Source organism: Zonotrichia albicollis, chromosome 1 (assembly GCF_047830755.1).
Source record: "Zonotrichia albicollis isolate bZonAlb1 chromosome 1, bZonAlb1.hap1, whole genome shotgun sequence".
In the NCBI taxonomy this organism is placed as follows: domain Eukaryota; kingdom Metazoa; phylum Chordata; class Aves; order Passeriformes; family Passerellidae; genus Zonotrichia; species Zonotrichia albicollis.
Window position 1 is genome coordinate 6,767,615 of NC_133819.1, and position 15,518 is coordinate 6,783,132.

Consider the following 15,518-nt stretch of genomic DNA (forward strand, 5'->3'; position numbering starts at 1 on the left):
ATCTAATCTAAACCTGCTCCCTGACAGTTTGAAGCCATTCCCTCTTGTCCTGTCACTAGAGATCCTGATGAAAATTTTCTTTATCCCCAGCAAAAACATAAAGAGATGAGCAAATAAATACAGAGAGGACTAAAGAACAATACAGATTAAAAACCACAAGTTCAAAAGAAGATGCAAGATGAGAAGAGGCAGAAAACAGAAATACCTGAGCACTCCCAGGCCATCAGAAAATGACTCATTGCTAGTGACATGCATTGTTAGCTGCTAGCACAGGCAGGACAAAACAGTTTTCAACAGTGCATGATGAAAATCCAATGAGAATATAAATTCTGACATATTTGCTTTAACATAATCAAAATAGCCCGACCCTTTTCTAGCAGATAAACTTTTAAATGTACTTTTTAAAAAGAAAATCTGGAATGCCAGGTGACACCATTTCTGAAAAAAACAATCCCAATGTGTAAGGAAATAATAATTTATTTAGTATATGTGGAATCACACAGATTAAGAGATAAAGCAAGTATCAAGTGACAAAGGAAATAAGAGACAATGAAACAAAGAGTTTGAGTAAACTATTTTCTTTCCATAAACAATACAGGAAAACACCACCTAGGAAATAAAAGTTATCACACATCCTTCACTGTGTAAAAGCTATGGGTACCACAGAAATAATGGACATCACCATCAGAAGGGATGCTCATGGAAAAGGATCACAGAGTCACTCAGGTTGAAAAAGACCTCAAAGGTCAGCTCCCAGCTCCTCCTCAAAGCAGGTCAGAGTCAGTTTCCAAAACGGTTTAAAAATATTTTGAAGTTCAATTCCTTGTTTACATAGCTGTGTAATTACACACAGTGCTGAAATCCAGTGGGGGGACCCTATTTGCAATTAGTTTTGCCAGGTACAGACAACACAGATCAGGGCATAAAGGTGATACTCAGACAACATAAATCACACCTAAACACCTTTGTTTAGTATTTCCTATTAGACAGCCCCTGCCCAATAGACCCCAGTCTATTGAATTGCATTTCAGAGATAACTACTTCACTCTTCTGACTAAGCATAAGGACCTCTGCAGAATTTAAAAACACCTCCTTCTTTCATCAGTAAGCTCCTTTAGAACAGTAAAATAAATATAATTATTCAAGTTTTGAAAGAAAACAATTCAGACAGAAACTAGACCATCAAATGCTCCTATAAAAGAAACCTAGGTGGCATGACTACAGGAGCTAGAATTCAGCCCCTGCCCTGTCCCCAAGGCCCATTACTAATAGCTGTTATGGAATATGCTCCCACACCACATGATGTGGTCACATCCATGCAGATATAAATATATAAATTCCCCAGGTTCAGTTCAGGCTACACACTAGGGGACAAAAAAAAAAAAAAAAAAAAAAAAAGAGAGAGAGAAAAAAACCCCCAGAAATATTTAACAACTTAACTGAACAATATTCATAGTCTTTAGATAAAAGCCAGCTAAATGTCTATCACAATACTTTTCCAAATTCTAGCCACACGAGGAACACAGTGCATCTGACAAGATATGGAATAGCTGAGAGCCCAAGCTTCAACTCAAGTTTAAACATGTCCAAGACAATTATGACTTCACGTTTTCTAAGTGTGAGCATGTTAACTAAGTATAGACAAGAAACTCTCAGTGGTCTAAAAAAGCCTTTAAAATAACATGGCCAAGTTAACAATGTAAAAACTGGTTATTTCTTTTCTATCAAGACAGTCCAAAGCAAGTAAAATGAAAAGAGACACATGAATTAAAAAAAAAAAAAGTAAGCAGAAAATATTCTTAAACAAATATTTATTTACATTATCAGTAATTTAAAACCCCCACTGACAGCATCTGGTTAACAAGCCTTGAGATCAAGATTTTCTGCTTGTCCATAAAGTAGGTTCACAACCAACAGTACTTCCTCTGTTCTGCTCCACCAATGTATCCTTGTCTGAGAAGACCACATAAAGAGCACACGAAATGTTAGTTTACCAAGCTTTTAGATTATTCTTTACCAACTAATATATTTGAAATTGATGTATTTCCAAGCCATTCACAGCATACCACAAGACAAAGAATACTCTGCCATTCCATTAAAGAAAGAGACAACAGCATAGCCAGACATGAGCCAGCCCTCAGTGCTACATGAAAGAGCTCAGAGATTATTTCTTTAAATAATTTTGCTTACAGATCATTTATTTCTTGAGTTACCCTCCCATTTCTGGGCACAGTTCTCTCCTAAAGGGTTTCTGGAAGACACAGGCAGAAATCTAAATTAGAACTCCTGCCGAATGTGTTTTGCACTTTCCTTTGTACAGATCTCTACCAGGATGCCTGATGCAAGGTTAATTACTCAAAACACGAACCAGGAAACATTGTTTGTGAGAAGCCTGAAGTGGCACTGAAATCCAGCATTTCCCAGAGCCTCATGCCTTGTACATCCCATCCCCTCTGCTCCCTCTAGAGCAATTCTGCAGTGAGCTGCTCCTCCTAAACTCACGTCCCTGTGGGTTAGAGAACATTAACTGTGGCACACTGTTTGCCCAGGAGGCTGAGAGTGAAACTGATGAGAATTCTATCAGTTTGATTGAATTCCTCCTTGACAGAACACCACCAACAAAACAAATCCAGTTATGGTTATACCAGTACATAAAACACAGTTGGTGGTGGTGGCCTTGAGGCTGACAAGCACAGGACAGCTTCCATCCACACTATCTCATTCCCAAACTCCCACACAAAGCAGCCCCACACAAACTATGCTGGGAACAGTGTGGGGACCACAGGAAACCTTGGGAACTGTTTGGCAAAATGGTCAGAACTGGGTGAGAACCACTGGAACCTTGTGACAGCAGAGACAACGCTGGGGACAACAGTGTCCAGCAACTCCAAACATTCCCAGCTGGGTTTTTCACAGCCATGGACAAGGAGCTGAGTGCTTCATATGCCAGAACCCTATTGCTGGCTACAGCCATGCCCCTCATCCATACAGAACACTAGCACAGCCACAAATTAGCACAATTAGAAATGGAAAAAATTAAGGAACCTGAAATGATCAGTTGTTTTTATTTCAAAATTCCCTTTTCCGAGCTTTCCTTCACAATGAAAAGCATCTGGCCCATTTCTAAGTTCTAGTCTCATCCAGTTCAGTGGGCCACGGTAAGAAAAAACAGTCACTTGCTTTTATTGCAAGGAAAAAAGCTGGAGGTGAAACAAACACATAAGCAACAGAGAATGGGAACTAGGGAAAAAGGAACTGGGGAGGCTGGGAGAGAAAAATCTGAGGAAGCTGCTGAGGCTTTGGAATCAGCTAGCAGAAGTTTTCAGAGCACGTATCTCAGAGGGTAAGACGAGGCCTTCATCATCCATACGTCTAAAAGAAAACCAAAATATCAGAACAAACAGCCCAACATGTTTGTGAAAACGCTGAGGACAACTGTTTCACAAAGTTGAGGGTGCCAGAAGAGCAGTTACTTCACACTTCACTCTATTAGGGCAGGCTCCATTTTAAACATCTCAATGTGTACAGTGATTTGGCTGGAAGTGGTAACGAGAAGCACTCGCTGTGCCAAGGAAGGGGGAAAGCGAGAGCAGCAGAGAGGGAGAGCAAGTTTTTATCTTCAATTAGCTGAAAGAAGAAAAGCAAATTTCAACAAACTCTTTGAACTTGTTGCTAGAATCTCCTGAGACTAAAATTTAAAGGAGGACTGGCAGTTATTGTACTGGAATGTGCACAATGGCAAAGTATTCCAAAGCAGGGGAGAGATAGGAAATGTATATGAACAATACAGGCTGCATAAAAGCAGCCAGTAATAAGGGTCTGAAACTAGAAAGAATCATATTAGGAATGGAAACAAGGGCATTTTAATGAATATAAAGGAACAGCATAAACTGTCAGGGATAAAAATCAGAAGAGATAAAAGCACAGCATGCAGTATTACCACTGTGCAGTATAAAAGGCAAACAAAGTTTCAGAAATATTTTAGAAGTAAGAAGTAAAACACAAAAGTCTGTACAAACAGTGTTTAGAAAGAACAAATGGATAACAAAACAGACTCAAATGCCATTTTCAGTATTTTAGCCTTCATAAAACAGATTTATTGTAGCTAATACCAGAAACTGATTTTGTTGCTAGACTAAATAATCAGAGAAATTCAAGTCAGCAGGACTGGAAGAATTTCACACAATGCTTAAGAAACAGAAGTAATCTCTAAGCCATGAGCAATCATCTTCCCTAATACAGTCCTGGTAAAAATGCCCTAAGAGAGGCTGGCAACAATGAGCCAGAAAAACCCAGAGGGTTTTTCTTTGCAAATTCTTTTCAATCTATGTGGATGAACATTGCAAGAAAGTCCCATCCTCCAGAACTTACATGATGACATTGACACACACAGGAGAATTACATACAAGACAGGGCAGGGGCTGCAAGTATTTTTGATTACAAGATCTTAACAAAAATCCTTCTGATAAATTGAGAAGTGGCTCATATCAACCAAGAGAAACTTAATAAAGACTAGCAATCTTTTGAAGGATAAATCAGTTAGATCAATATTATGTTGCTAAAGAGGTTAAGCTGGTTCAGTGCAGAACAAAGGAGAAAATCACCTGAAAAAGTTTTGTATAAAAATTGTTCTCCATTTCAGCTGTGGAGTCTTAGCTATGAGTAATACAAGACAAAAGTGGCTTAATCAGCAGTAAAGAATATTTATTTTATACTACACAAAATTAGTTACTGAAACCAATTGCCTAGAGGTACAGGGGAACTGCATTCACTAAATACTTCAAAAACAAGTCAGAGAACCATTTGTCAGAAATGGAACAGATACACAACACACAGAGGGATGAGCAAGATCACCCTCAAGTCTTTTTTGGCCATAGAGTTCCATTTATCTCTGCTGATACACGAAAACTAAAATATTCCTTTTATTAAAATAATTTCATTGTGCTTTTGAACTTCACGCTTCAGGTAAAAGAACCCTGAATAATTCACACTCTGAGTTTATGAAATGGCTTACTAATAAATCTCCCAAATTTTAAGAGAGAATTACTCCTCTCTTTATTAGCAGCAATATGGAGCCATCCTTGTTCTCTTGAGCCCTAAGAACACTGCAGACAGCCTGCACTGCCAGACAGAGCAGGGTAAGACACCATTACTGGAACATCCAGGTTCCACGAACTCTGGGATGCTCCAGAAGTCATTCTGGATTAGCTGCAGCTTCCAGACTCACATCACTAAGAGCCACCTCAGATGTCAGTAAATGTTCAGGGGCAGAGCCTGCACATTTGAACCACATCCTCACTACCAAAAATCCCTTTTATCTTACTGTGCCATACAACTGACTCAATTGCACATGCTCCAAGGAATACAAATATATAATAGACAAAGTAAAAAACTGGTATTTTTTTCTAAAGCTGATTTTTTTTCCTGAGAGCCTCATTAAAACTAGTTTTGGCAAGACTTTATTTTCAGTAATAACGTAGTAGAAGGGAAAAAGTCCTCTTTTTCCCTCCCCCTACCCAATGCCAAAAGTCTGGGTGGAAACATCCTACTTTGATAGTGCTTCCAGCAGTTTCTTCAAGGAGAGCAATTAGAATGTTGATAAATACAGCACTGAAAATTAGTAATTATAAATGTATATTGGAATGGCTGGCAACAGGATTGGGTGCATGTGTGATTCAGTAAAAATACTTTCCAAAAAATGCTATAGGCAAAAATATTCTGAGAGAAGCAAGACCTCATTTGATTTCATTATAATGCCTATATATTGATATACTTGTAGGAAGGAGCTTCAAGGATACCAGAAATTATTGTTAACATAAGATATTTTACTTACATTGTTCTGGTGGGTGCTTTAAACACTCAATTTAAGAATGATTCCCAGCATCAAAGTGAGAACTGAAATTCTTCATTTAATCAACGCCAATGTCTGAGCAAGGAAGATGAGAGAACAACTCCTCTATCTATATGCTGTGAAGAACCCTCTCAACATCACCATTCCTTTTTGAACAGCCAAAGAACCAGCCTGTAAAAACCTCCATCTCCTGAATATTCCCTCCTCTATTGGAAAGCCCACAGGAGTCAGCCTGGAAACCAAAATCCCCCAAATTTCAGGGAGCCAAGGCTGCCCCTTGGCAGGAGCTGCAGCTCTGCCTCCTCCAGCAGCCTGGCCCTTGCTCTGGCCTCCTCCTCCTCCCTCGTGCTATCACAAACACGTTTCTTTGCCAGGTTAGCCCTGGCCCAGCTCAGTTTCCCAGCCCAGCTCCTGGGTCAGCACAGGGGAGAGAACAAACAGCTGGTAGCAGAGGGAGGGCAGAGCTGCTGCTCCTTTTGGCTGCCAGAACCAGCTGAAGATTTATGGTGTTTGGGGAAAATAACCACCTGATGCACTCCACACACTCACAGCCTATGTCTCTTTAAGTAATAAATACTCTAGGTTTTAAGGGTTTTGCTGCTTTATCTCACCTGCTTTCAAAAGCACCAGTGCTGTTAGAAGAACTTAGGGTAGTTCTTGAAACAAGTGCCCAAAGTTATTTTGACTAACAGAGGCATGGCATGAACAGCACTGTCTAGTGCCATCCTTCCAGTGGTGGGGAAAAAAAAAAGAACAAAAAATGCAGAATTCAGTACAAGTTACCAAAAGTACAAGTTACAAGCAAAAAAGTAGCAAAATCTTGTTCCCCTGTATTTATCCTAACTATATGAACCATGCAGATTGTAAGAACTGGTGATCAAATATATTAAACATAGGAGAAAAGCTTTCAATATTTCCTGGGATTGTCAGTCACCTAATTATTTGCCAATTAATAACATTTTAGTGTGCCTATGACAGCATTTATTAAAAAGTTAATTTCACAGCATTAGTGTATAACAACACAGAGTAAGGGAGTGATCATTAGTGGTGGATAAGGAAACTCTATTTTCCCTGGTGATACATAACCCTGCTACTCCTCCAGTATTGCTGAGATGCAAGGAGTTAAAAACAACTCCAGCCTGAGAAAGGCAGAGTTCACCTATTCTCAGCAAGCCAACTGCCTTGAAAAACCATCTCTGAGCTGAAATGATGACAAAGAATAGAAATGTCCATTTCCAATTACTTATCTTATGAAAGAACAATGACAAGAAGTTAGTAGGAGTTAACATGCTAACAAGAAAAAAAATCCACAAGCAAAGCCAAGAAAATGGAACTGTTTTTATTGTTTTAAGCTGGGAAAAGTCTCCAGTGTCACTGCACACAGGATGAAGAGATGTCTGGTGTGTAGATGGCTCAGAGCAGCAACCAAGGGACTGGGCAAGACATTCCTGGTGACCAATATGCTGAGATTTCAGCCAGCCATCACACTGATCTGTCTGACAGCTCTTGGAAGTCCTCCCATGACAAGCGCTACAGAAGTTCAGTGGATCATTAAATACAAACATAGAGAAACTAACAACTGAAATGTTAAAAAAAAGAGTCTCGAAGAGTCCTTCACAGCAAGTCTGTTTCAAACTGGGGAAACAGACAGAATTACATCTATTTCCAGCATTTAGCTTAACTTCACTCACCCTTAAGACACGAGTAAAGACTCTACATAAATCTGTATTTTAATAATTTTGTGGTAAAACAATTCTATAAACCGTATTAATCACACAAGCAATTTTCAAGAACTGAAAAATCTGAAGATTAATACAGATATCATTCATCTCCTGAGCACTGTGAGCCAGGCTCCTGTGCAAAAAATCCATACAGCAGCTGGGGAATTGCTTGGTAATTCAAATACGGTGGAGGAAGTCACAGAACATGGGCTGCTGAAGAAAATGGCACAAAGCTCAGCCCTGTTCTGCAAAGAGCCAACTTCAATCCTCACACCTCATCTCCTCCTCCCTCTGTGTTCCACTATGTGCCTTCTGGCTTTTGGCCAAGCAGTTTGATACACGTGGCTTGTAGAGGCCAGTGTTTGCTTTAATACATTAACCCTTCACTGCGCAACAGCTGTACAAAGCTTGTCCATCAAAAAACCTCAATCCTGCCAGGCAGGGATCACCTCCCCTGACTGTGATCTTGTTTAGGAACATTTTTATTCTACAACACAACATACATCTTACATTTGCAAATGTTAAATTTTGAATTGAGAAAAGGGCAGGCAAGTAAAGACACAAGTATCACACAGAAGGTGTGTGATGAACTAAAGAAACACAGCTGAGCTATAAAGCTCCATCCAACACTTCAAGCTTCTTTTGAAATGAGAGTAGGTATCTTTAAATATTGGCCTATCCTAATGCAAATGCAACTAAAGTGATGATAAAAAAATCTCAAATAATAATTTCCTGGCAGAAATACTTATGCTTAAGGGTCCTCAGACCTTAACCCATCTGCACATGTGAAATCAATGGCCTTTGAAAACCTTCTGCAGCTTACATTGGCCAAAATAATGAAAAACTACTATGGAAATTAAAACATGAGTAATTAAAAAGGATGCACAAAATGTTCTCCACAATTTTGAAACCATTATTATATTATGCTTTAAACTACAGACATTTGCAAAAATAACTGATAGCATACATCAAGATCTCATGGATGCTGAAAATAGTTTAAAGTGAGCTTAGACACTGATCTATAAAGGGTCACAATCAATGAAACTTTGCTAATTTTGCTAAGAATCTGCATCTGTTTGTGCTGCTTGTAACCTGTAGAGATTAAGAAAGCTCTGCCACTTAAAATTTATTACAAAAATATTTACTGGCCCTGTACAATACTATTGTAATACATTTTGATGAACAACCAGCTGTTCATACACAGTCAAAACGAAACTCTTCCTCTAGAACTTCTTTCCAACCACATTTCTATCCTTCAGGTCCCTACCCTGGAACTTGAGGTATAATGCAAGCAAGAGTTAAGTTCCCAAGATTTCAGGCCATACAGTGAGGTGGCACCTAATTTCCATTTTTCCTCTACAATCCTAGCAATAGTTCTTTTAACCATGCATCTGAAAGCTTCTTTCTTCTCCATCACGTCCCAGCTTTAGTAATGCAACTTTATATCTTTTTTCAACTTTCATAAATTCAGTCATTCTACCTTTTAAGGCAATCCTATAAAAATATTTTCTTCATTCACTACTTTGATTTCAGTTCTCTGTATTCTTCCTGATGCACCATAGCATGAACAACCTCCTTGCCCTAAATTTCAAGGCTCTGCATGGCCTGTTCTTGCTCCACCTCTTAAATTTGAGTCGCTGCTCTGTACAGATATCCCCTTGTCAAAATGTAAGGAAGAAAACAGGAGTGTTGGCCTGGCAGGACAGCAGCTTTCTGTGAAAATCCACAGGGTGACAATGCCACCCTGCTTTAAATATACCCTCCAAGTTGGATGCCTGTGAATCACTCCCCGATGCTGAGATAGCCAGGGCACTTGAACTCCTTCCTGCAGGTTCTTTTGCTCACAGCATTCTCACAGCTCCCTTGTGCTTTCCCAATACATTTCTTACATTTACATGCTGCCTTATCTTTACATTCAAATTAAGAAATTGTTTGTGCAGGAGCAACCTTTGCTTATGCATTTGTACTGCGTGTAGTGTAATGGTGCCCTGGCCTCTAGGCACAATTACAATATAAATAATAAAAATGAACTGTTCACCTAAGATCAACTCTCCTGACAGTGCCACATGAAGCTACATCCTTCAAACAAGGATAAAAGGCTTTTCTAGCAGCACACTCCACCATCTGCACCTCTCTCCAGGTACTGATGACACTGATTCCCAGTTTTTCACCTACAGGAAGCCTCCACTGTTCCCTGTTCTTGTCTGTGTCCACAGCACCAGTGGAGTTTTTACTGATAACCAGGCAAAATGCAGAGTGAGATGTGGGCAAGCCCTGTCCTGCTGAAGGATCCTCTGCTCCCTTAACATCAGCCTGCTCCTGGGAAGGGCTGAGAATCCCTGGCATCTCACAGGAGCAGATTCAAGGCAGTTTTCCATCTGTCTGCTTAAACTCATCAAATTTGCTTAAAAACACGGCCTTCAAAGAAGGTAAAGTACCAACCAAAAGCACTCTCCAATATGGCACTGCTGTTTAATGGAGGCATCCATAGCTGAGGAATTATTCCATTCTGGCTTTGCCAGTTTAATGCAGGGCTCTTCATTTTATCATTACTTAGACTGCACTTAGACTGAACATTCAGTGGAACATTTCCTATAATGGGATAAAGCAGTTGAACAATTTGACTGGCTAATAGTGATTTAGACATGTGATTACAGTACAGAAAATGGTCTGACATATGCTCTTTTATCTGGTTTACATGAGGCACATTAATCCAACTGGAAAGCACAGAAGTGAAAAGGAAGACAGGACCAAGCATTCTGAAGGAAAAAATAGAAAATAGTTTTAGTTGTCTCATTTCTGTATTTGCTAGGCTAGTTGTAATCTGTATTTTGTAAATAGGAAAACTTAGAAAATAAAACCATTTTCTTCCCAAAATGGATACAACTACAAACCACCAGTCTACACCTATGTTGTGCAGGTTAGAAAATAGCATTTTTTTACAAAACCCTAGCTTCAAAAGCATTTATGAATCATGTCATAATGCCTTTACCAGAAGTATAGGATTTGGAGAAAGATGTTTGCAGAAGAACAGGGAGCACCACACCAGCCAGGAACAATCAGAGTGTGAACAAAAAGAGTATTGATTCATTTTAATTTTTGTCTCAGCTAATTTAATTTCCCACTTTCACACAAACATTTATAATCATGTCAGCATAAGCTCATATTTTACAGGAATATTTTATTTCTTCCTAAACCTAGCCAACAACATTCCCATGACACCAAAAGCCTAACTGAAGGCCAGGAATTACCTCTTTAACACACACTTTTTTCCCTCAAGAGTGCATACACAATCTCAAACTGGCCTAACAAGATATGTCAATTTTCACACGCAACACTATTTAGGTTTTTTGGGCAGACTGGTACATTTCAGGTGAATTTGCATTTTTCTTCAGAAAAAACTCCCTCAAAATAAAACATTCAAAGGTTTCCTATGCAAGGTTTGGATTCTGTAAGTAAAAATAAAACCAAAGTATGTAAAGCTAAGCATAAAGGAGATGAACGCAAGAACTTCACCATGTGTACGTTTGCCAACTACTTTCAACGACAGCTATATTAAAAATTCTATCGGGAAAATACAAAAGATAATGAAAAGATGGAGCTGCAAACAACACACCTTCCCCAAAACCAGAGGGGACATGAAAATTTTGGCAGGCAAACTTTCATCAATGACACCAACAAAAAAAATCGCGTATCCCAAACTAATGATAGTTCTATCCTGGGATACTTATGTGTTTGTAAAAACAAACGCAAATAAAAGCTGCGTGGTCTTCGCATGTGGTCAGGTCCTGCCCAGCAGAATCGCTTGTCCTGTTGTGGACTTCCCCTGTGACCTTATGGTCGGGCTTGACCTTAAAAGTCTTTTCCAGCCGAAATGATTCCGGCACGGGAATCGGCAGCGATGTTTGGGGTGGGCGTTCAGGGAAGCGCCAGGACAAACACGGCAGTGACAAAACCGAGCGCGTCCCCCAAAACAAAGGGAACAGCCTCTGAACCCCGAGGCTGGGACAGAGCGCACAGCGCAGGGGCCGCTTTGGTCACCTCCCGACGTTCCTTGGCCAAACGTGCCGCCCAGCTTTGCCCTATTACCGCTGCCATCAGCTATGCCATGGCAAGCTCCATCCTACTCAAAAATAACCCGCGGGGAACGGAGCCAGCGCGGCAGCGGCGTTTCCCGGGGCCTCTCCCCGAGGGCAGCCCGGCCCCGCACCCCGGGCAGCGGCAGCGCGGCCACCCCCGCTCCGTCCGCGGGCAGCGCTGCCCGGCCCGGCCCGGCGCGGCGGGATCCCCGCCCGAGGCTGCGGGAGCGGGGCGGCCCCTGAGGAGCGCCCGGCGGGGCGGGGGGGGCGCTGAGGCGAGCGAGCGCCCGCGCCCCCGGCGGGGAGAGGCCGCGGCCAAGGGAGGGCTGCCAGCGGCCGGGAACGGGCTCCCCCCGCCATCCTCCGCCCCCTCCCTCCGTGTGTTTGTTGTGCTTCGGCACCGTCCCGCCGGAGCGTCCCCTCCGTGCGGCGGCCGCTGACAGCTCCCCCCGCGCCGCCGAGAAACTCCTGCCTCAACTCTGCGTGTGCGCGGGGGGTGCGGGGGTGTCCTCGCCGCCACCCGCCGAGAACCGTGTTTTCCTTCCCAAAAAGAGGAGGGGAAGGGGGGGGGGCATAGCGAGGGAAAGCGACGAGGAACTACCGGCAGCGCACAGGGAGTACCCAGGCGACGCTGAAGGCAGCCGAGCGTCCTGGAAGGGAACGGACCCAAAAAGAAGGGGGAAGGTGCAAAGGCGAGGGGAAAAGGAGGAAGAGGGTGGAGGGGGAAGAGCTAAAGAGAAACTCCGAAGAAGGAGGGGAAGAAAGGAATAGGGATGATGAAAGAAAAGTGGAAAAGGGAGAGCAGGCGGAGGAAGACAAAGGTGAAAAAGGAGGAGGAGGAGGGGAAAGTGCAAAGGGGAGAGGAGGAGAAGAAAGAAGGGCCCTTCTCAAAATGGCATTAGGCAGAGGGAGGGGGCGACGAGTAGCGAGTCTCCACTGACAGCTCTGCCTGCGCCTGGCCGCCTGCCCCGGCCCCTCTCTGCCTCGCACACACAAACGCTGAACTTACTTCTTTCTGGCTCTCTGGAAAGGGGAAGCGCCATCTTTGCGAGGCCGGCCCCTAGGTCTTTTGTCTGTGGCTGCTGCTGCTGCTGCTGGGGGGGGAGCTCCAGGCTCGGGGGGCTGCTGCTGCTGCTGAGGCGGCTCCACCACCGCCACCACCAGACTCTTGTCCTCCGTTGACATCCTAGTCAGCAGGACGAGAGAGACACATGGATGATGATGATGAGGATGAAGATGAGGATGGTGATGGGGATCCCGATGCTCCTCCTGCTCCCGCGGCTCCTCTCCTCCTCACCTCCGCCTCCTCCACCTCCGCCTCGCATCGCTGGCCTCAGCCGCCGCCGACCAGCACAGGTAGCAGGGGGAGCAGCATGGGGAGAGCAGGAGGAGGAGGGGAGGGGGGGGCGAAGAGAAAGCGCAGAGGACGGAAGGAAGGGTCTCACACACAATAACAGCCTCCCCGGGCTCGGCTGGGTCTCTCGGGGCTGGGGGAGGTGAAGAGAGCGAGCGACAGAGACGCGGCTGGTCCCGCCGCTGGGCGCCCCCGCTCAGAGGCCCCGGGCGCTGGCGGCGGCTCCGGCTGCTGCGCTGCCCGGCTGCGGCGGCCGCCGCTTCATTGTACCCTGGCCCTGCGCCCTCCCCCCGCGCAGAGCCCCCGGGGGCGGAGGAGGAGCGGGCGGCGGCGGCGGAGGCGGCGGGGGCCGAGGCCGAGCGGAGGAAGTTTTGACAGCTCCAGCTGTTGTGTGTGTCGAGGGGCTGAGTCCGGCCGGGCTCCGCGTCCCCTTCCCAGCCGGGCCGGGAGCAGGAAGTTTAACTTTGGGGAAAGAAGGAGGAGGAAGGGTGAAAAAGGGGGAGGAGGAAGGGGGAGGAGGAGGCGGCGCCCTGCCCCCTCCCCGCGGGGTGGAGAAGGGATCCCGGCGCTGCCCTGGTGTGTAACCCCCGCCTCCCCGACTCCCTTCCCCCCCGCCTGTGCGACACATAGACACAGCGACCGACCGCCCTCCTCCTCCTCCCCTGCCGCGGCCCCACACTGCGCCTGCCCCGCCCGCCCACCGCCCGTCCCCCGGCGCAGACACCCATCCGCCGCCTCGCCGACCTCACGGGCTGGGCTGGGGCCGCGCCGGGCTGCGGGGAAACCGCGGAGCGGGGCCCGGACGGGACGCGGCGCCACGGGGAGCTCCGCGCACCGCACCCCGCACCGCGCCCCGGCCGCTGCCCCAGCGCTCCCCCACCCTCGTTATTTCTTTTTATTTATTTCCCCGTGGAAAAGGAAAAGCCCCTCCTGGCTGCGAGCGGCCGCTCCCCGCACACGGGCTGCGCTCCGCAGGACGCGGCTCCGGGGGCAGCGCTCGGTGCCCGCCCCGGCGGCGCTCGCTCCCCCCGAGCCCCGCGCAGCCCCCGGGGAGGCGGCCGGAGCCCGGCGGCGGGAGCGCTCCCCTTCCCCCCGCCGCGCGTCTGCGGCTCGGGGCGGTGCAGGCGGGGGGAGCCGCGGGCGCCCCGGGGGATGGGAAGGAGGGAGGGAGCAGAGTTCAGCGCTGTGTGCGAGGGAGACAAAGTCTGGGGAGCGTGGCCGCTTTCCAGCGGCTCCGGCTGGAACAGCTGCGGGCGCTCGGGGCGGGGGGGGCTCCCCGGGCAGGGGCCCGGCTGGCTGGCTGCCTGCCCGCCCGGCTGCGGGGCGGGGTTAAGCCTCATTACACGGGATTTAACGTGTCCCGGAGGCCAGCGGGGACTCGGGCTCCGAGGGGAGGCGGGGGAGCGCCGCGGCCTCGCAGCCGGAGAAAAGTCCGGCCACGGGGCGAGGAAGCGGCCGCGCCCCCGGACTTTCCTCCGGGCGCTGCCCCAACGCGCTCCGCTGCCCGCGGCGGGAGCGGCTCCAGCGGAGCGCGGCCGCCGGCCCGGGGCCCCCGCCCCAAGGGCACATCTGACCGCCCCCGCGGGGCCCCAGCCCGGCCGGCTCTCCCTCCTTCCCTCCCTGCCGGGGCCGCAGCGGAGGGAGCGGGGTCGGGGCGCGGATGCTGAATCACGAAGCGGCGCGCACGGACTGAGGAGCGGCGCGCTGACTCGCGCTTGGCGGGCGGGTTCGAGAACTTCGCCGGACTTGCAGACGTGGTGGGGAGCGATAGCCCCAAGGGTGCGCCTGAACACAGCCCGGGAGCGTGTTACCCGTGGCCTTTGGGTTTCTGTTTGAATCCCAGTTGATAAAATGGCCTGGGGTATCACTCAGGTACAAAGAGGGAAGGAGGGCTGATGTTAGTCGCTAATTTTTTTAAAGTAAAAATAAACACAAAGCAATCCAGACCTTTACACTGCTTTTCCTTCCCCAATTTTTCATTTGTCAGCGTCAGAATACAAAATTAAATGGTATGCTGTGGCAAATAGGACTTTTGCTGGCCTGTTTTGTTCAGAACCTTTTCATAACAAAACCTTTGTTGATTCCTTTTCTAGGTTTCCGAGTAATTAAATAGACCTTTGTGACATTTTCACATAATGTATGAAATACATTAGAAAGTAATACATTTGTCTCCACTTGCATACGTATAAAATTATATGGAGCCATCCCTATTGTTCAACCATGCAAGGAGAGCAGCTGGATTGTTGGTATGGCTTTCTTGGCCCTCTCACTGAAGATGTACTCATTTATGCCAAATAAAAAAAATACATCCTGAGTAAAATGTTTGTGTTATGAAGTCTGTAAATGACAGCATGGGTATACTGCTCATACAGTTTTAGATACGGGATCTTAATGTGTTTACATGTTGTCTGACAGAAGAAAATGCCTTCAAATTTTGTTAACTCAGGCAAGTGAGTGTAATTTAACTGAAAACATTTAATGCTACAGGCTTGGGTGGAGTAGAGAGAAAAAGG

The 15,518-nt window shown here is 46.1% G+C and overlaps 2 protein-coding genes across 9 annotated transcripts in view; one reads left to right on the plus strand and one right to left on the minus strand.

Moving 5' to 3' along the window:
• KMT2C (lysine methyltransferase 2C) overlaps nt 1-13,594 on the minus strand; it is a 186,837-nt gene extending 173,243 nt beyond the window's left edge. For 7 of the 8 annotated variants that reach the window (XM_026796590.2, XM_026796597.2, XM_026796585.2 and 4 more), the window contains exon 1: nt 12,661-12,977. In XM_026796590.2, the coding sequence (XP_026652391.2) occupies nt 12,661-12,836 (176 nt within the window). In that variant the 5' untranslated portion in view covers nt 12,837-12,977. Of the gene's footprint in view, nt 1-12,660 lie in introns of all 8 variants that reach the window. The other variant, XM_014269160.3, reaches the window with a different exon arrangement.
• On the plus strand, nt 12,867-15,029 carry LOC141730701 (uncharacterized). The gene is made up of 2 exons (XM_074550349.1): nt 12,867-13,007; nt 13,636-15,029. Exons 1-2 carry the CDS (start codon nt 12,867-12,869, stop codon nt 14,839-14,841), a joined length of 1,347 nt encoding a protein of 448 aa, XP_074406450.1. The 3' UTR covers nt 14,842-15,029.
• Nucleotides 15,030-15,518: the final 489 nt, after the last annotated feature.

Bases quoted from the DNA above. Each gene is read 5' to 3' on its own strand.
- LOC141730701 (XM_074550349.1), top strand. From the start codon at position 12,867: ATGATGATGATGAGGATGAAGATGAGGATGGTGATGGGGATCCCGATG. The intron at 13,008-13,635 runs GTAGCAGGGGGA...TGCGACACATAG, and splicing joins GCCGCCGCCGACCAGCACAG to ACACAGCGACCGACCGCCCT.